Source organism: Pyxicephalus adspersus, chromosome 3, assembly GCF_032062135.1.
Source record: "Pyxicephalus adspersus chromosome 3, UCB_Pads_2.0, whole genome shotgun sequence".
NCBI classification, from domain to species: domain Eukaryota; kingdom Metazoa; phylum Chordata; class Amphibia; order Anura; family Pyxicephalidae; genus Pyxicephalus; species Pyxicephalus adspersus.
The window spans coordinates 51,920,902-51,942,251 of record NC_092860.1 but is presented as its reverse complement, the minus strand read 5'-3'; the positions used below and the strand labels follow the sequence as shown (position 1 = coordinate 51,942,251).

The 21,350-nt window shown below is 38.4% G+C and overlaps 1 protein-coding gene across 2 annotated transcripts; it reads left to right on the top strand.

Annotated features, from left to right (window-relative positions):
• The first annotated feature begins 3,786 nt into the window (after positions 1-3,786).
• SPINK2 (serine peptidase inhibitor Kazal type 2) lies at positions 3,787-20,353 on the top strand. 2 transcript variants are annotated; one of them, XM_072407070.1, is made up of 6 exons: positions 3,787-3,888; positions 5,700-5,785; positions 7,386-7,475; positions 8,593-8,630; positions 18,266-18,375; positions 20,062-20,353. In XM_072407070.1, exons 3-6 carry the CDS (start codon positions 7,427-7,429, stop codon positions 20,105-20,107), a joined length of 243 nt encoding a protein of 80 aa, XP_072263171.1. In that variant the 5' UTR covers positions 3,787-3,888; positions 5,700-5,785; positions 7,386-7,426; the 3' UTR covers positions 20,108-20,353. The 2 variants fall into 2 exon arrangements, with proteins under 2 accessions (XP_072263171.1, XP_072263170.1); XM_072407069.1 differs by lacking the exon at positions 5,700-5,785.
• Positions 20,354-21,350: the final 997 nt, after the last annotated feature.

Below are 21,350 nucleotides of genomic sequence, written 5' to 3'. Positions count from 1 at the left end.
ACATGGCATCCACCATTGCTGAAAAATGTAAGTAGGGCTAAAGAAGTAGAGTAGTTGAGATTTGTGAAAGCATTCCTTTAGATATTGGTACCAAATATTAGGTACCTGTGAAGGTACCAAAAAAGAAACGCTGGAAAACATCCTAATGACAGGTAAATAAACAGTTAAATACCTGTCAAATAACTAAAAAACCTCTTGTTTCAATACATATATTGTTTGCTGCTCTTGCACTAGTCCCTTCTTCCTTCTGCTGCTGATTGTCTTCAAAGTTTAGCAGCATTCAAACCTTTTTGGAAGTCTAGGGTTTTGTCACGACTCCCAGGGCTTAACAGTACTGCTTTATAAATTGGTGCTCAGAATTTATGAAGGTGTTTATTTTTATTTATGAAGAAGTTTGTGAAGGTGGGGTTGTGGTGAGCTCTGTACCAAACTGGGATCAAATAGGAACATGATAGACATTGGGTAACTTGGAAAATCGGTAGTTAACAGTATGATAATTTACATCACAAGAAACTAGTCCGGACAGAGGGTTTTTTTTTGTCAACATAGTATTGTATTATTTTGTAGAGGAAAGAAAGAAAAGCGGGGTTTTTAGCACAAAAAGAGTGGAATATATCACTCGACAATGAACATGTGAGTCTTGATAAACAAATATTATTGAACTCCTATGAATTTGTAGGCAATACATAATGTCTAATATTAACCTAAGACTTTTAAAAATATAGATCTATTTAAATAGATGGATTCATTTATAATCCAACTATATACAGATATATATTAGAGTATCTTTTTGACCTAATCTTTGCTTAGGTCATGTTTATGTAATATTAGAACATGTATATATAATACATTGAATTAACAACCAAACTTTGATTGATTTAGATACATATACTACAAGGGCTAAACATATGTTGCCAAACTATCACCCCTGAGGAAGCCTAATGAGGCAAAACGCGTTGGGTACAACCATCAATATGATCTAATTGGTCATTAAACTGTATGGCAATGTAAGGTATAAGAACTGTTTTTGTTGGGATGAAGAATGTTTAGTGCCCCATAGGGCCTATTTGACACTTAGTGGACCCCAAGATCTCAATGTGGTCCAACCCTAAACCTGTCGAATCGATTTCATTGTATGTTGTATTTTGTGACCTTCTTAAACCTATTATGTATACCCTGTGCCACAAGAAAATATTGTGGCACATGTTGAATTAATTTACTTTGTATACTTGTATGATTATTAATACAGTTCTCTCTTTTTGTGCTAAAAACCCTGATTTTTTTTCTTTCCTCAATATTTTGTGACAATTTATACTTAGGGTTAGCACTTAGTTCTCTGAAGAACACTTACTAATACATACCACTACCTATACCTATTGGTTCAATATTCTATTAATTAACAACTCTGCTCTAGCCACTTAGGGGGATTGATCCCTTCCTCCCTTGAGTGACATCATGGATGGATACGCGCAGTAGCCGTTTAGTCTTCTGGAGTGTGCGCACACCACTTGTCGGGATGCCTCCCCTCTCTTGTTCCTCATGGTAGCAGTGAACTGTGTGTTTTTTGCAGTGAACAAGGTACTGTCCTCTTGTTAACTATTTCACCCTCACACCGTTTTTTGATCTCTCTGTTCCATTTTTCATTCTTCTCATATATACAATACAGATATCTAATATCATACATTTAGGTATTAAACTCTCCCTGAGATAAATCCCCACAATTATCCCCTTGGTGAGATCTACCATCTTCCATATAACTCTATACCAGGATTATGTAAGTGCAATATTCATTTATTTTGTATATAAAACTGGTTTCTTTATATGTTTATTACATGTATATGTTTGTAAAGGGTAATTGACCTGCAATTATCCCTAATATGTATTCACTCTTAGTACCCTTTTGGGTTTTGTTTACCTTAGAGGTATTATTGCACTTATGTATTGCATGTAATATCCTCCATTGGATCTAACAATATGGGGGTATCACTTGGTACACCTATTCAAATAATTTGAATTGGACAATGTATATGTCTATATTTAGTTGAGTATTTAGTCAAATATTGATGCATGTGTAACCAGTATTTTGTTTATAAATATTATTTTAATCATATGACTGTTCTTCTTGCATGATATCGCCTCTGAGGAAGCCCTATTTGGGCGAAACGTGTCGGATATTCATGGTTCCACGCCTGCGTTTCATCGCATCTCTTCTTTGCGGATACTGTACCATTGAAATTTTTCCTATATCTCCTATGTTCTATGTCTGTGGTGGCGAACCTATGGCACCTGTGCCAGAGGGGGGCACTCAAAGCCCTCCCTGTGGGCACGCGCTTCCTACCTCAGCTGGCCTCCCATTGGCTGTGCTATTGTCCCTCGTTTAGCTCGTGCTGGCTGTGAAATTTCCCTTCTCCGGAGTCATCAGTTAACCTTCAGAACACTGGGCTGTAGGGAGGAGAAGCAGCTGATGTGTATTGAAGCTGATATGTGTTGATTAAACATTGTATTTTATTATTTTATTAAATTTTGGACATAAAAAAAAAAGTGCAAACATTTGACAACAAAAAATCTTTGGGTTGCTATCACAAAGTATTGTGCCTTTAGAACAAAGTGGTTTTTCGAAGACAATTGTAGTCATACAAAGATAAAACTGTTTATAAAAACTATTTAACGATAAACAAAGACAAGGGAAGACAACAACCGGCTGAAGGTGACAATTTTGATCAACAATCAACATTTATCACAAACAAAACATATTTAAATCCAGAGAGATTAAAGCTGAACAATTTTTAATAGCAAAAGTCCCCCTTCGGTGGTCAAATTTCTTGACATTATGAGTGAAGCACAGGACTATGTGTTTTATGTGAGGTGAACCTAGTGCAATTTTTAACATAATCATAAAAAAGGAGAATCTGAAACTGATCAGCTCAAGGGGTTATAAAGAGAATACACGGGGAAGTGGAAAAAGAGGGAATGGAGACTTTCTAGGTAGATTGTAGGCAAAACAGTTATGCCCCCTATGGTCATATGATAAGGGGAGGTATATGGAGGTATATGTTTTCCATGGCTCCAAATATGATCAAATTTGTTTTGCTTGTCATTTAAAAAGCTGGTAAGTCTGTCATTGACCATTATCCAATTTAGTTTAATTGTAATTGGATCTAACGGGATATCTACTTTTTTCCATGCTTTTCCTAAAGAGACTCATGCTGCCATTAAAATAAGATTGATGAGTTTTTTTAGAGTGAAAAGGTAAAGGTTGCAAATTAAGCTAAATAGGGCACCTTCTGGGGATTTAGGTATTTCTTTTTGAACAACCTCAGATATAAGTTTGAAAATTTCTGATCAGTACTGTTATGCCTAAAGGCAAGACCACCATATGTGTTCCATTGTGCCCCTTGCCCTAACACCCTTGAAACAAAGCAGTGAGGCAGTGGACTGGTATTGGGCTATACGGTCTAAAACCAGGTACCATCTAAGCATGCCTTGAACTTGGCTTCAAATATAGCCGAATTCAATGAGACGTTCGACAAAGCTAATGCCAAGGCATTCCATTCCTCCAGTTTCCAGACCTGGCCTAAGTCTTTTCCCATAGTATCATATAGTTTAGTTTTGCAGTCAGTGTGGATAAGGATGCATATATCAGGGAAATTATGCTCTTAGTGCCCTCCAGAGCTTGATCCAGCATTGAAAGGGTGAAAGTACAGAGAGAGAGAAGAAAGTTAGGGAGGGGGTACAGGGAGGGGGATCCTGTTTTGCTCTGTCCTAGTCATGGGAAGTACAGTATGAATTAAGCTGAAGACACAGAACAGAGCTACACAGCCCAGGGACAGGAGTACCAGTCTGCTATACCCAGTCAGGACCAGGTGAACACAAAGCTTGTGGTAGAAGGTGAGTGCCTGTTGAATGTAATGGGAACCCTGTAACCCTGTGTTTGCTGTGTTTGAAAAAATTCTGTGCAATGTGCTGCATTGCTATACAATTGGCATGTATTTAGTAAAACTCCCCGCATTCCTGTAAGGTGAGATATAAATAATATTTATTAATATAATTATTATTATTATTATTGCTGTGCACCCTACTAGGAAGATGTTATTTTCTGCCTTAGTGACAATGTCTTAGTTACAAAAAAAAATGAAAGGTGATAACTCTGCACTCTGGTGATGTCATCTAGCCTAGATGCCCTTAAGAGGGCATTGGACAAATTTCTGGAGGAAAAGTCCATCATGGGTTACTAGCCCTGAGGGGTATTTGCTACCTCTATATTATAGATGTGGGTCACTGATCCAGTGGGCTCTTCTTATGTTCTTATCAGGTTATCAGTATTATTAGGTGGGTGCTCATTGTTGGGGTTGCGTTATGGATTCGTTCTGTCATAGAAAGCGATTGCAGTACATTGTGTCACTCTTGGGGGAACAGGACCACAAGGGGGCACTATAGTTTGCACAAAAGTCTAAGCAGTAACCAGGTCTTCTCCAGAGCCTCTAGTGGTGAGGATGTTACACTGCTATTATCACCAGGGTGGACAAGAAAATACGGTACCAAATCACAAGGCAGAAGAAACGTCAAGTAAGGCTGGGGTTAGGGCAGGTAGCAAGCAAGAGAGGTCAGGTCACAAGCCAGGGGTCAAATACAAGGGATCCAGGAAATAGACACTAGCGACACAGAGGCCACTGCAGACACAGGAGACACTGGAAGCAACAGGAGGCACAGGTGACACAGGAATATCCACAGACAGAGAGGAACACTGGAACAGCACAAGGGAATAGGCTGGAAACAACAGGCTGGGCAAAAAGGGGTTAACACCGGAGCTGGGCAGAGGAAACACTGAATCGAGAAACAGGTATACAGGAACTAACTCAGAAGCTAGGGGCTTGACACTAGTGGAGACACATTGCTCGAATGCTGTGTGCTGTGTCTGAGCTAGCTAAAATAGCCAGGGATGGTTAAGAGGCTATTTTCTGATTGGCCGGCAAAACTGATAAAGCTTGCTAGCGTAGGCACACCCAGAGTCAGAACTGCCCGCATGCGCAGGAAAGAGGCATCTGCACTTAAGTGAGGAAGACGTAAGTGTGAAACATTGCATGAATGACATCCACAACTATTGACATCTGTTCTGTGCGTCCAGTACACAAAATGGTTACAATGTCATTGCATAGCAGCAGGTTGGGTTTAGCTGACATCACATGATGACCCGTGTAATGCTCGGTGTGCTGGGTTCAGCTCTCTATGACCTGTGTGTGTGCTGTATGAGAGAACACTCATTGTACTGCGATTGTCAGTGGGAACTTTGTATTGAGTGCTGTCCATAGGAACCAACCTGGTCTACTGCTAATGGGAAAATGAGAGCTTGTATGGATGATCCAGGTCTGCACACCTTCAGTGTGTCAGAAATGCTACACCTCCACTTCATTTTATTTATGCAAATTTCCCAAAAAGTAGGTCCAACACATGTACATCGGAGGTGAATCAAAGGTAGGAAATGCATTTTCAGGCCAAAAGCTGGTGGTCAGTGGAACATTGCTCCTTTGTGCTGGTGGTCAGCAAATTCAAAAGGACCCCCAGCTGAGAACCACTGCCCTAGATTATTGATTCAGGGAATATCCATTTCTTTAGTGTTAATTATTAGTGTTTTTTATTTTTGGTTTAAGGATAGATTTGTAATGGGTGCTTCATTTTTTTTTCATTTTGTGTTTTTGTAGACTCCAAGTCTTGAACACCCAAAAATTAGTACAGCAAAAAAAGCAAAAACGGATAGTGGAAGATCATTCCAAGAAACCTGGACAGGGTCAGTTGGAGTGACTGAACACAATGGGAATGTGTTATGTATTCTGTGTAATGAAAGTGTTGTGTGTCGCACATCAAGTGTTAGATGGCACTTTGTTGAAGAAACAAAACATCAAGTCATTCAGTTCTATTGTATTATACATTAAGAAGCTCTTTGTGCCAGGGAAAGCAGCAAACTATTTGACAATGTTCTTGTACCTGTTAGGGACCTAGCCGCTATGTAATCTCCCCCGTTTGAATACATCACAATACTAAGTCCCACCAATATTGAAACACACTATGAGGTCTATTTATAAAGCAGTGAATCTGAAATTCACTGAAACTTTCCCTGGTTGAGAATCCTTTAGTTCCATGTGTTAGAATGGCAGTAATTGATTTTCCACCAGGAAATGTTTCTCACCAGGATGTGGTATAATGCTCAATTTAACCTAAATGTGGTGTTTTCAGAAAGGGTAAATAATGGACAGTTGCAAAAGCAAGGATAATACCAAGAAGTTACATGGTAGGTTAGGTTGAAAAAAGACATAAGTCCATCAAGTTCAACTAGTAAAGAAATAAACATATCCAGAGGAAGGCGAAAAAAACCCTGGTACAATTTGCTTTAAAAGAGGAAAAAAAATGATGATCTACCAGAACCCCCCGGATCCTTTTCTATTTCTGACTCCCCCAAATGTATTCCCCCTGAACAGTATGACGCATGCATGTTGTTAGCTCCCAAGTGCATAACTTTACATTTATCTATATTACATGTCATTTGCCACTTGGCTACCCAATCAAACATCCATGTCTGCTTGTAGATTATAGACATCCTGTATGGATTTATTTCCAGTACATAGTTTGGTGTCATCTGCAAACACAGAAATGGTACTTTTTATCCCAAACCCTATATCATTTATAAACAGAAAAAATTCCAACACTGAACCCTGGGGTACACCACTAATAACCTTAGACCATTCAGAGTATGGATCATTAATCAATACTACGCCAGTTCTCTATCCATTTACAGATTGACTTTTCTAAGCATATTGACCCTAACTTGCATATTAACCGTCTGTGGGGTACAGTGTCAAATGCTTTAGCAAAGTCCAAGTACACTATATCAACTGCTATTCCACTGTCTACCTGTTTAATTACTTCCTCATAAAAAGAGTAAATTTGTTTGACAACTTTGGTCTTTCTTGAAGCCATGCTGACTATCACTTATATTATTATTTTCTAGCGGAAACTTCTTTTGTGGTTCTTTATAAAACTCTTTAGGACCTTTCTAACTATTGACAGCAGCCTTACCCTACATTTGTGTACATTGTGCTACATTCAAATGAATAGGATCCGAAATTCAGCATATTGCAAAGCATATGGATATGCAGGTGTGTAGTAAAATACCTCACATCATTATAATGTGAACAAGCCCCAAGAACTGACTGCTTTGTTGAACTGCAACCAGAGTTAAACGTGGTGAATAGTACTTTAAAAATCTATATGTTTTAATGCAGGTGATTACCGTAACAAACATATTTCTTTCTTCTATTTGTTTTATAAAACCATGTTAGTGAAAAAAAACTTTGCCACATTGTTTGAGTGTTCTGTTCTTTAAACAACAGTGTACTGTCCTGAGCACCATACTGCAGAATCAGATCTAACCATGGAGCCGAAACTGGCAAGAATCATACTTTTCTGCACCCTCGTAGCAGGTAAGGACACCAATGCTTGCTAACATGACAGATTACTGATATTTACCTACATATTTATATTTGTTAGGACTTTACAACATTTTTCCTAGGACATACAGTATATATAGTAAACTTAACTAGGTTATTCTTAACAAATTGTATTTGATATAATTACTACATATTTGTGTTTTGGCTTTTATGTGATTTCATAACTTTTAAGGATTAATGATGGCAACATATTGAGAGATCTCTTAGCATAAAATGGTGGCAGGAGAGAGGTATGACCATTTCAGAACAATCCACAATTTGTTTACAATATATATTAGGGTGAGATTCATACTGTCAGCAATTAATCAAAGCCATATGTTTACAGACTGTTTTATGAGCTTTAGCACCATATATAGGGGTAAGAATGGTGAAAGATTAGCCACCCAAAACTGTTTCACTTTATACTCATCCATTTTCCAAAAGAGTTTACAGAAAGTAGTTTATTTTAAATGATACATGTGCTCTTTGCATATTTTAAATATTGTATTCATGTACAATAAAGCTCTCTCTGGCCTAATGAGTATGAAACAGTGTGACTGTCATTGGTGAGAACTGCTAAGATAAGATCAATTACAGCCCATTGCAGACTGGTAAATGTGCAATGATACAAAGAACAGGCTGGTGCCTGCATATGTTGTGAGCAAATCTGGCTTTAATTTATTTTTAAAGTATATAGCAACATTCTTTTTTTTATAGTTAAATCTTTTTCTCGCATTGATAAGATTATTTAGATCTAAATAATCTTATCAAAATCAGATTGCCTTTTAAAAATTATAAATGAAACATGCAAAGGTGAATATGATGACAGTCATTGCTGACCTTTTTCTAAAAATACTGGATGCATGGCTGTCAAGCTGTTCCAATACCTTTAATCATTTCAGTGACTTAATTTAAGTATGTAGCCAGTAAAGTCAGAACTCCCCTATAGGCATAATAGTCCAGCAATAGTGGATCCTATATATTAAAAAAAAATAAATAAATAAAAAAAAATATATACATATATATATATATATATGATTTAAAAGCTGGAATAAGTATTACATTTATTGTTGTTTTCCATTCCCACTTTAACATTGCTTTTCATTTTTAGTGCTGTTACGAGTTCCGCAACCTGAAGCTGCAGAAGCGGTAAGCAGTATTTCCTACTTAATATTCTACTATTTTATATATATATATATATATATATATATATATATATATATATATACACACACTTTGTGTGTGTGTATATAGGATAGTTAGGGATGCTGTTAAGATAAGTGGGAAAATAAACAAAATATTTCAAGTCAAATGCATCATAATACAAAGCAAAATTATTTCTCCGCAGTCATTTCCTCTCAAGCTTCCAACCCACGCAACCTCTTCTCTACAATTGACTCCCTCCTAAAGCCCACACCTGCTCCCCCCACAACATCCTTCTCTGCCCAAGACATTGTCACCTACTTTAGAGGTAAAATAGACAAAATCAGACATAATGTACCGTATTTTTCGCCCTATAAGACGCTCCGGAATTTAAGACGCACCCAATTTTAAAGGAGGAAAATCTAGAAAAAAAAGATTCTGAAAGATTATTCCCCTTCTGATCACTCATGTGCCATTCATACTGATATTCCCCTTCTGATCACTCATGTGCCATTCAAATTCCCTTTCTGATCACTCTATGCCTTTCAAATTCCCTTTCTGATCACTCTGTGTCATTCAACATTCCTTTCTGATCACTCTGTCATTCAAATTCCCCTTCTGATCACTCTGTGCTTTTTTTCCACTGTACGGCAGTTAGGACAGGGAACAGCAGGTGGCGCTGTGCCGGCTTCTTTCGCTCTGCTTTACAGACAGGAGAAGACACGTGCTGCTGCCAGAGAGAAGAGACAGACGCTGCTGCAGCCAGAGACACACGCAGGATCGGGTATCGGGTGAGTATATTATTTTAGTTATTTTATCACACCTTTGTCGTATAGGACGCACTAACTTTTCCCCCTCAGTTTTGGGGAAGAAAAAGTGCGTCTTATACTGCAAAAAATACGGTATCTGCTCACCGAGCCACTCCAACCATACCCTCCCCTTCCACCTGTAAATCATCATTGGCCTCCCTCCGCCCTGTTACTGTGGACGAAGTCCAATCTCCTCTCTCATCATCTCCGTCTACTACCTGTCCACTTGACCCAATGCCCTCTGATCTACTCCTTGCCCATTCCTCCACCCTGGCCCCTGCCTTAACCGAACTATTCAACGTCTCCCTTTCTACTGGTAAATACCCCTCAGCTTTTAAACATGCCATAATTCTCCCTATCCTAAAGAAACCCTCACTGGACCCCTCCCTACCCTCTGGCTACCGTCCTATCTCCCCCATATGTCTCTAAACTTCCAGTCTGGTTTTAGAGCTGCCTATTCCACTGAAACAGCCCTTACTAAAGTGGCCAATGGCCTCATCAGAGCCCAAGGCAACTTTTCCATGGTCAAGCTCCTTCTCCTTGGTCTTTCCTCTGCCTTTGACACTGTTGATCACCCCCTTCTAATACAAATCATGCGCTCCATTGGTATCAGTGACACTGCTCTCACTTGGTTCGCTTCCTATCTGTCTGACCGCTCCTTTCAAGTTTCTTTCAATGGTAACTCCTCCTCGCCCACTCTCCTTCCTGTTGGTGTTCCCCAAGGGTCAGTCCTTGGACCGGTTCTCTTTTCTCTGTACACCTCCTCTCTCGGTAGTCTCATCTCCTCCTTTGGCTTACAGTACCATCTGTATGCTGATGACACTCAAATTTATCTGTTCACCCCTGACCTGTCTCCTTCAGTCCTGGATAAGGTCTCATGCTGCCTGTCAGCCATCTCATCATGGATGTTTGGCCGATTTTTGAAACTCAACCTGGATAAATAAGACCTCATCATCATCCCCCTCTAAAATTCCAAATCTCCCCCTGACATATATCTAAGTGTTAACAACACTGTTATTCGGCCCTCCCCTCAGGCACATTGTCTTGGTGTCACCTTTGTCTCTGCCCTCTCATTTACCCCCATATTCAGAACATTTCCAGGTCCTGTCACTTTCACCTATGCAACACTCTACACTGGCTTCTATTTCACCTTAGAATCAAATTCAAGCTCCTGTGCTTTGCCTTCAAATCCCTACACAGTTATTGTCCCACTTACATTTCCGACCTGATAAAAAAAGTACTCCCCCAGCTGCTCTCTCCGCTCCTCCAATGACCTACTAATGACTTTCTCACTCATAACCTCATCACACGCACGGATACAAGACTTCTCTGGAGCTTCCCCAACTCTCTGGTATGGTCTTTCTCATCCTATTCGGCTTGCCCCGGACCAAACTAGACATACAATATACATGATTTCAGCTGTAAATGGTAACTGGGATGGCGGGACAAAAAGAAAAGCGATGTTACTCCCAGGGATTATCTGAAAACCCTTCTTATTAAAATGGGTTTTGGCCCAGCATTTTGCTGGATTATATCCTCTATATTCTCCTTCCACACCACCAAAAAAGCAATTAAAGGACACTACTCGGCCTTAATAAATATCCGCAGAGGCACCAGACAAGGCTGCCCTCTCTCCACTTTACTTTTCGCTTTAGCAATTGAACCCTTAGCAATAGCTGTAAAGCTTATTCCTGACATGAAGGCCATCCAATGTGGTTCTATAGGACATAAATGTTGATTTTTTGCTGATGCCTCCTTATTGTATATAACTTCTCCTCTCATCTCCTTGCCCAACTTTTTTAAAGAGTAGAGCTCCTTTTCAGAGGTGTCAGATCTAAAACGCAATAGAGCCAAATTGAAGGCCCTAAATATTTTATTGCCCCGAAACATAGTCACCCAACTCAACGATAATTTTGACTGCACGTGGGAACCCAAAGCAATCGCCTATGTAGATTACCTCTTCTCACCAAGATCTGCACTCAGCTAATTACCCACCCCTTTTTCGTGCAATAGCTGGAGATCTGATCAGATGGCGTTATAACCCCCTCTCCCGGTTCGGGAAAATAGCTGCAATCAAAATGAACACTTTACCCAGATTGCTTTTTCTTATACGCACCCTCCCTATTGCTATACCCAGGCTGGTCTTAAGGAATTTAAAAAAAAACTCATAAAATTTGTTTGGGGAGACAAACTTCACTGCATTAATGCAAGTACATTATATTCTCCTAAAAAATTGGGAGGATTGGGTGTACCTAAAATAATAGTAAAACCACAGACCAGCCCAAATCGCAGCATTAGACCAAACTACTATTCCGCATCCAAGACCACAGTGGACTGACCTGGAGGCCCTGGCCTGCTCCTCAATACCAACCAAGGTCATTATGTGGATCCCCCCCTCTAAGGGACCTGCGATCCTCTGTCCTTCACTTTCATATGCTCTCTCGGTTTGGGATGGACAAAAAACTATATTTAACCTGCACTCCCCCCATGCTCCACTGACTCCCCCGTGGCATTATACTGAATTTCCTCCAGGTTGTGAACCAGCTCAATTCTCTTGGTGGCACAACAAAGGATTTTTCAGAATCTGAAATTTTCTTGATGGCAAGGCCATTCTGAGCCTCTCCCATTTACAAGAGAGCCTCTCCCTTCCATATACAGACATTTTCCATCATCAACAAAACAGGTCTTTTATTCAAAATAAACTTAAAGGGTTGAAACCACCCTACCACAGTATGGGATTTGAAAAAACTGCAGTTTTCTAACTGAATCCAAAGGGAGGATCTCGATAGTATATAACAATCTCTTCTCAAACGATAGGTAAGGAATGGCAGGATTTATCAATGTCCAATTCCAAAATATCTCTGAACACTTCGATAATAGAGGCCAATTATAAGGTTTTGATGAGAGGGTACCTGGTCCGAGTTAGGATCCATAAAGCCAATTCCGCTGTCTTTCCTCTTTGTTTTCGAGGATGTGGTCAGACTGACACAGTACTCCATGCTCCAAGGTGGAAAAGTCCCAGGGTTCAGAGATTTTGGATCTGCATTTTCAACCTAAAATGCATTTGTCACCCATGTAAACATCCTGGGGAAAATAGAGTGCACTCTTTTTTCCCAATTAGAGGATATAGCTCCGAAACAGTCAACTAGACTAATCAAATATATCCTGTTAGCTGCTTGGATTACCATTGCTTGTTACTGGAAAGCTTCCATTATTCCCCTTGAGTTCACCAAAAACAAACTTAACTGGATAATGGTCAATGACAAATTGACCTGTATTCTTAAAAACTAACGTAACAAGTTCTACAACACATGAGACCCGTGGTTAGATTATAATCATTTATAATTCAAGCAGAGAACCCTGACCCTTCCCTCCCCCTCCTCCGTTGTGTAACCTTTAAGTCTTTATCCTTAACTCCTTTAAGGTTACCTCCACCCGCCAACCTTTATGATCTCACTCTAAACTTGATAGGCCTGTATACCTCACAAGTTTCCAATCTGTGAATAACGCTATTTTTGTACTATTTATTAATATATTTTTTTATAGTCTACACTGGAAAACTACTTTGTCACCTGCTGTATTTAGACTTTGTAACCTAAAAGGTGTTGAACTTGAATGTTTGACCTCATATGTTTATTCTACTGATGTCTGGTTACTGGTTGGTTCTTCTTTTGTTTTGAACCCCCTATTCGCCCCCCCTTTTTTTATTTTTTTTTCCACTTCCTGTTACTGTATGCAAATTTGTTGTGTAATGTTATTGTTTATTTTTTTTTAAAAGTTCAATAAGAAATTTGAAACAAAAAAAAAAAAGAATGAATCCACAAACCTGTTGTATCAAGACAAACCTATGTATGTACCCCGCCATTCAACTTTACTAGAAGGACATTTAGGGAGCCAATTAAACCCCCCGACCAAGAAACGGGGGATCCCAAGCAGCAAACAATATTTTACACATTGATAAATTTGATTTAATGTGACATGTGTCATTTAAATGTGATATATGACGCATGTCTAGCAGCCGACTGAAGTTAAGTCTGTTTTGTTTGGTGAAAAGAGATCGCAATGTCCAATTCTTTTTGCACTTAGTGCATATGTCATATGTCTAGATTTACAAAGTTCAGATAGAGTGTGCCAAGTACAAAATAAAAAGGTCTTTCACTACCGTTACCCTGTATCCTTTGGTTTTCACTCAATGCGGGATTCTTGTTTCCTTTATACAGACAGAGTGCACTTCATTCCCACACTGTGCTTGCCTATTATCTGAGCTCTGCAGCTATTATTCCTCTGTTACCTGAGAGTGCAAGCTGCTTTCATGTCTATTATCTTGCAAGTGTACAGTGCATCCACTTTGTAGTCCCAGTAGGGTTACCATTTTTCTGCTAAGAGCATCACAATGCAACTTTATAAAGTAAAACAACAATTTAGATGTATTTCCAAAAAATAGTTTGTAAAAAAAGCCCAGCATCTGAGACGTGTTGTGACTGCAGCTAGTACCATTCTGCTTTGCATCTTAGTAGACTCTTTGATCCTGATCTATACAGTCATAAGGTCTGTGGATGTTCTCTGTCCCTTTTCTTTTCTCTTCTTTTACCTGAATTCTGGAGAGTTTCTTTCTTGTGGGAGGAACAGTGTGGGGTTATGCTTACTATTCATGTTCCCTAGGGGACTTTTTGTTCACAGCTAATACCCATATAGGACTGGGGTGGAGTCCTTGGCATGGGAAGTACAATTTTTAGCAGTCACGGTGCAAGGGTCCCTCTGGGAATCTTTTTTATATTTTCTCCCTTTTGGGACCTTTGTTAAGGATTGTCTGGCTGATCCAAGGAACAGTGTAGGCTGGCTATACTTTCAACCCCCGGCTTCACAATTTAGCTTAGTTCAAAAGCTGTGTTAGCTATTTTTAGTAAGGGCATTTTGTCCCATTGTCACAGAAAACAGAGCCAACATGGGAGGCCAGACAGACTACAAGATACTGGAGCCACCAGCTCCGATTAAAATGGAAGGTCTACAGAACAGGGATTTTGTTCTTTGCACAATTGTAGTATGGTGATGCTTGCAAACTGTGATTAATGGCATCCTCAGGTTTCCCACTAATAACCTTAGAAATTCCAGGGCTGTCTTTATACCTGGAATCCCTTCATCTCTTTTGAAAGGTTTTCTGTAAATGGACAATCATTCATTTTTCTCCTTTTTCTCCTTTCTCCTTCTCCTTCACCTGTGCTTCCATTGAAAACAAACAAGAAGCCTCCGTAGGCAGTGGGTGCTGTGCTAGCACCAAATGAGTTGGACACAGGGGACTTGATTTGTTAAAGCTCTTCAAGGCTGGAGAGAATACACTTTCATCAGTGAAGCTAGGTGATCCAGCAAACCTGGAAAGGATATCTTTAAAGTCATTTGCTATTTCTTGGCAAATGTTTTGAATCCTGGACCAGGATTATATATAAATATGTGGAGCACCAGTACATTTGGTGTCATACTCTAAGGCAGGAGTCGGCAAACTTTTATGGCCACAAGGCCATTTCAGGGGTGGGCGGGAGCACACTAGGGCGGACACTGAGTCCCACCCTAATGGCTCCGCCCACCACCAGGCAATGCCGCCGGTCGCAATAAATAGGGGAGCCACAGCAAGGAGGTGGCACCGGTACCATCACTCATCTATGACTCTGGCCCTGATTTATGAACGCTCTCCAAAGCTGGAGAGAATACACTTTCATAAGTGAAGCTGGATGGTCTAGCAAACCTGGAATGGATCTGGTCCAGGATTCAAAACATTTGCTAGCAAATATCAAATGATTTTCAAAAATCCATTTCATGTTTTCTGGACCACCCAGCTTCACTTCTGAAAGTGTATTCTCTCCAGCCTTGGAGAGCTTTAATAAATCATGGCCTATGTATCATTTTCTTTTAGAACGGTTTGTCTGGTTTTCTGTTGCCTGACCTGTTCAAAGGATGGCTAGGTCATTCAATAAATGAAAAAGAATATAGGAGCTTTTGTACTTGTTCTAAAACTCTATTTCTCTACATTCATAAAAACAACATCTGTCCCCTGGCTTTGCCACTACCAACTTACCTACCTACGTTTGTTTTTCGCACCATTGTATCACTTCTTTGAGCTCATTCTACAGTTTGTGAGATTTGGCCACCAGCAGGGGTTGCCACCTGGCTGTTTTTTGTTTTTTAGTTATGACTTATGAGAATGTACAGAAAAGACACATTTTGTTAAGATGTTTGCAAGTGTAAAAATATTTATTTTTAGCAAATCGCTCCCAAAAAAACTTGCCTATATATTGCAACATAGACTATAGACAAAAACAACTGATTGATAATTGTTGACAAAAATAGTGCCTAATGTCAGGCCAATGACGCCAATGAAGTGCGACAATCGGTTGCTATCTATCATGTTTACAGGTGTGTACTGATGTCGTACCAGAACACAAAAAATATATAAGTGTATTATAATTGATCATTTTCACTTTCCAGTGCTGTTTTCTGTCCTTCTTCTGCATGACTTTCCAGCGCGGTTTTCTGTCCTCCTTCTTCTGTATGACATTCCAGGACTGTTTTCTGTCCTTCTACTGCATTACTTTCCAGCGCTGTTTTCTGTCTTTGTTCTGCATGAATTTCCAGCACTGTTTTCTGTCCTTCTTCTTCACTTCTTCATTTCTTTCTGTCCTTTCTCTTCACTTTTTTCTGTCCTTCTTCTTCTGCATCAATTTCCTGTATTTTTCAAATCATCACATCTAGTGTCTGTACAATATTGGTCAAGTATTTTGAACGATCGTATTATTACAGCATGTACAGTATCGTGCACTATATAATATATAATACTATACACTATATATATATATTAGTTTGTTTTCCAATGACTTTTATCCAATGTGTATGTAGCCTTAGTCTATATTCTCCAAACACACAGGGGTTAAAAAAAGGATTAATTCAATTTTTTGGGGGCAAACTTTGACTTAAAGTGAGTGAAATACATTAATAACCTATGAACTGTTACTTTCAGCAAAATTATTAATTGTAAAATTAACATGACACGAGGAGAACCCTAACCCTTTTTGTAAACCCAAAATACACCAGGTGTTTGTGGTAAAATGATATCTAAACGTGTTACATTCTATTTTTAAAGACAAAGATGTAACAACTATTCACATATAATATACTAGGGTTAGTAGTTCTGACACTAGGTTACTTTTATTGCTTGTATAACGTAATGTTCTTCTTAGTGGAATTATGTGAATTTAATGTAACAGGATCATCTGGTATATTAATAAAAATACTGAGGATGACATTTGAACTTTATCAACATATTAAAATGTATATGAGATTTTGAGTGGTGACTTCCTGGGATTACAACTACAGAATCCCAAACTGTTGAACCTAGTTTGCCCAGCAGGTGGCATCACGGATTCCTTTTCATTTGCAAAATAAATATAGTATTTATGTTCTATTGAATCATTTATTTAGTTCTTGATTTGTTTTTATACCACAAAACAACAACATCAAAATGCTTAATGTTAATATTATTATGTTTAATATGTTAAATGATGTTACAGTCAGAATTTTAAATGTGATTAATAATTAGATTAATAATTATATTAAAAGTGGATAAGTATGTACTGATGCAGGAAGGTTTGGCAATTATTCGGGATGGGATGAGTGAGTGAGAATATTAAGTTCAATCTCGTGGTGAAACGGGCTTTTCTCGCTTACCGAAAATGTAAGTATGAAGAGCCTTTTAAATGGCTGAGAGGTCGAGCTCTCGCTGAACAGGAGGATTTCCATGGTTGCATCATGCAGCTCTGGAAATCCTCTGCGATCACCGGCCACTAGAGGGTAATTAACCCTGGGGATTTCACACACTCTTCTCAATGAATGCAGCCACAGCTGCAAACATTGAGAAGATGCCCAGCAAAGGAGAACCTCCTGACATTGTAATATGAATATCTCTTACAAATAATACATTTGTATCTGTAACAAATGTTTCATTTGTAAGTGATACCTATTTTACAATGTCAGGAGGTTCTCCTTTGCTGGGCATCTTCTCAATGTTTGCAGCTGTGGCTGCATTCATTGGGAAGAGTGTGCGATCTCCGGGGCACTAAAGGTTAATTAACCTCTAGTGCCCGGGGATCGAGCAAACAGGAGGATTTTCAGGGCTGCATCATGCAGCCCTGGAAATCCTCTGCAATCTCTGGCACTAGAGGTTAATTAACCCCTAGTGCCCCAGGAATCACAAACAGGGTTCCCAGGGCTGAATGCAGCTCTGGAAATCCTCCTGTTTTAATTTCCTCGTCCGATGGTTTCGTGAAATTTTGCGGAACCATTGGAATTTTGAGGAAATTTTTTGCGAGAATGCTAGAGGCTTTCTCCCCTCATCCCTAGTAAGGATGCCAAGGGCCTGCTGACCACTAGGAGTATAACAGTGAAAAGTGCTGGGTGCTGAGGAAGCAAGGAATGAGCGAAGTAAACTTGTTTTTTTTGTTACCCTAAGCAAAAACATTTGCATTGTATATGTAGTATTCTTTTAATTTTCCTAAAATATTATGTAAGGGTTGTACCTTACCTTGTTCCCAGAGTGATAATGGTGCCATCACTTGGTATGAGACATGTATGTGGGGTGACATCATTTCTTGCCCCTACAGCGTTCTTACTATTTCCTATAATGTATCTCTCTTTCTATGGCTGAAAAGAAGCAATATTCATATGAATCAATGATGCAGCTGGTAACTCCTATTTTAGCGGAACATCATCAACAGATCATTACTTTTAAACACTCAAATGTTAATTTGTTAAATGTTAATGTTGTGCATTAAAACTATTTTTCAGCCAAAATGCCACTTGTATGAACTGCCTGGTTGTCCAAGGAACTTTAAACCTGTTTGTGGAACTGATGGAAAATCTTATTCCAATGAGTGCATGTTGTGTGCCTTAAATAGGTAAAATGTTTTTATTTTGTGCACATTGTTGTAAGTTATAACAATAATTTGTCTATTATTAGACAGAAATTGGTCTAATAATCCAGAAGTTACGGAAAATAGCTAAATATAACACTGAGATTTATCATGTATGTATGTATGGAACAGCAACCAAGTTTACATCTTTATACACCTTGGTTTGTACACTTACTAAGCAAGTTTTTAGGGACACTACACTAATTCTGGGTTGGGTAATACTGGTTCATGTTGACATGATTACATCATATAATTTGTGCAGATTTGTCACCTGCACATTCATGCTGTAAATCTCCTGTTCTACCACATCCCAAAGGTGTTGTATTGTATTCCATTCTGGTGACTAGCTACTATGTGTTGGGATCAGCAAATCTTGAGATGCATTGCACACCAGGCTAACTTTTTTTAGTCTTCATTGTTTGACCTGTGCCTTCTGCAGCATCAGCTTCCTGGTCTTGGCGGACAGTAGTTTTCTACTTCTATAGCCTATCCACCTCAAAGTTTGACGTGTCAGTTTGACAAATTTTAATATGCTCACCACAGATAAATGGTAAAGAGTGGACATAGTTACCATAGTGTATTTGTCTGATAAAACCAGTCTGGCAGTTTCGCCTTGCAAAACTTGCTGTTCAGGGGATGTTTTTTTTAATTTCACACCTGAACTCTATAGACTGTGTATGACACTCTGATTAGCAGTTACAAAATTATTCATACCAGCCTATCTGGCACCAACAGTCATGCAATGAGCAATTATGATTGAATGCGGCAGTATGTGCATGCCAACCTATTGGTACAGCAACCCCTCAAAAGACATATCTAATAAATTGCTCACTAAGTGTGTGTCCCCACATTGATTTGAATACAAAGCCCCAGAAGACATTATTGTTGGTTGCAAAGCAAAGGATTACCTTGGCCTAAAATATTATGCAACCTCTCAACGTAATTTTTCCAACTGGTGCTATCAGCTGAAAGCATTGGAGCATTGTTTTGCTACAATAGCTTATGAAAACAGCAGGGGGTGACAGGACATGAGTCTGTACAGTTTAACCAACGCCAAAGTTATAAATGGCACTGATCTCTTCATTGCAAAATCATTGCAAAATCACAAGTGCCATACATGCCAATTGTAGTCAGTTTATGTTCTGTTAATAATAAAAGATCTAAAAATAAGGTATGATCTAAAATAAGGTAAAAGTCTATGTTGTCCCTAGCAACCAATCAGATTTATTTTACCATAAATCAACTCAAACATATGTCGTTTACATGTTGTATAAGATATGATTTCTACAACAAATCAAAAACTCAAACTCTACCAAACAGTGTGCTGTATGATTTATTTCCTGTTATACTCTGTATTGTTAACAATGTTTGTGTGTCGGCTGTACCACCCACAGAAAAGTTTATAGAATATATAAAACAATAATCAAACTAAATGTATCATTGACATTTTTTTGATGAGAAAACATTGCAATCAGCAAGGCCACACAAAACTAAGAACAGGCACTTAAGGGTATACTGTTAATGGTGCATTCGTTTTAAGTGACTCTATATTTAGTCTTGGCAGTGCTTGGTAACTATGTCAATATTTGTAGGATGCCAAGCACTTAATAAAGAATCTTTCTGATATAGGTGCTTCATGGACAATGTGACATGTGTTTGCTTTCTCTACAGAGAGAATAGACAGAAGGTTCAGATTAAATCGCCTCATGAATGCTGATAAATCCTATTCCACCCTGCAAAGTTTGAAGTTGCCACAATCATCACCATGGCCATCATTTCAGTCACATATACACATTTGACACAAATACAAAAATGTGTTGTGATAATGAAGAAAAACAAATGATTATAAATGTAGTTTCTGATTATTTTTTACATCTGAATATTTTTTACATCTGCAAAGATTTTGTAAATCTGAGTATTTTTTAAATCTGCAAGTGTGTTAAAGTGAAACTCCTAGCAAACCGCTAAAACAGTTACATGCACAATAATATATATATATATATATATATATAAAAATAAATATATATATATATATATATATATATATATATATATATTTTATTTGCTACCTGCCATTTATATTTAGGTATAACCACAATGCACATCTAGGTACGTTAGTATGCTACTTTTAGATTTACATCTTTTATAATCACCTTTCATGGATGGAGGTGATGATGCTTTGTTGTCTAGTGAATTTGGTGTAGAAAAAAAGGAGGCACAAGAAGCTGCATTTGGAGTTTTTATTGTTTATATAAAAAGTCAGCAATATATATACTATGAATGTTTTGTTGTTACTTTTAATCATAAACCTTTTATATATTCTATTAAATAAACTAATACAGTCTATATCAATTTTTCACCAAAAACATGCTTCTTTTTTATAACCAGTGTGCTTCTTTATCTGTGTCTTCCAGTACAAAAATTGTGTATGTACACCACCAACCTTCTACGTAGAAAATTCACCAAAACCTGTATAGACCTCTAACCTAACAGAATGTGTAATCCAACCCTTCCATGAAACTTTACCTACCCACAAAACAATTGCCTGCAAAAGAAGAAAGCAAATATTTACCTCTCCCACTACACATATCAGAATCTCCAGTTGTTTTGGAGAAATTTTCTTCTGAAGCTGAGAAAAAACAACACTTAGAGAGGAATGGGTTCCTGATCTGCATAGAACTCCCCAGCCTCAAGCTCAAAAATTTGTTTGGGTCATCTAATTATTTACATGTATGTATGTATGCTTTAAAAGGAATCATATGTTTCTTTTTACTGGATTTATATATATGTAATGTGCATACATTTTAAGTTCTCTTAGCAATAGACTTTTTACAACAAAAAGATACATAAAAAGTCCCTAAGGCTTAGCCTACATGAACTGTATCCTTAGCATTTACCCATTTAAAAGCCCATGTCTGAAATTTCAATGCATTCCAATGAGCTAGTCTATACCACGAAGT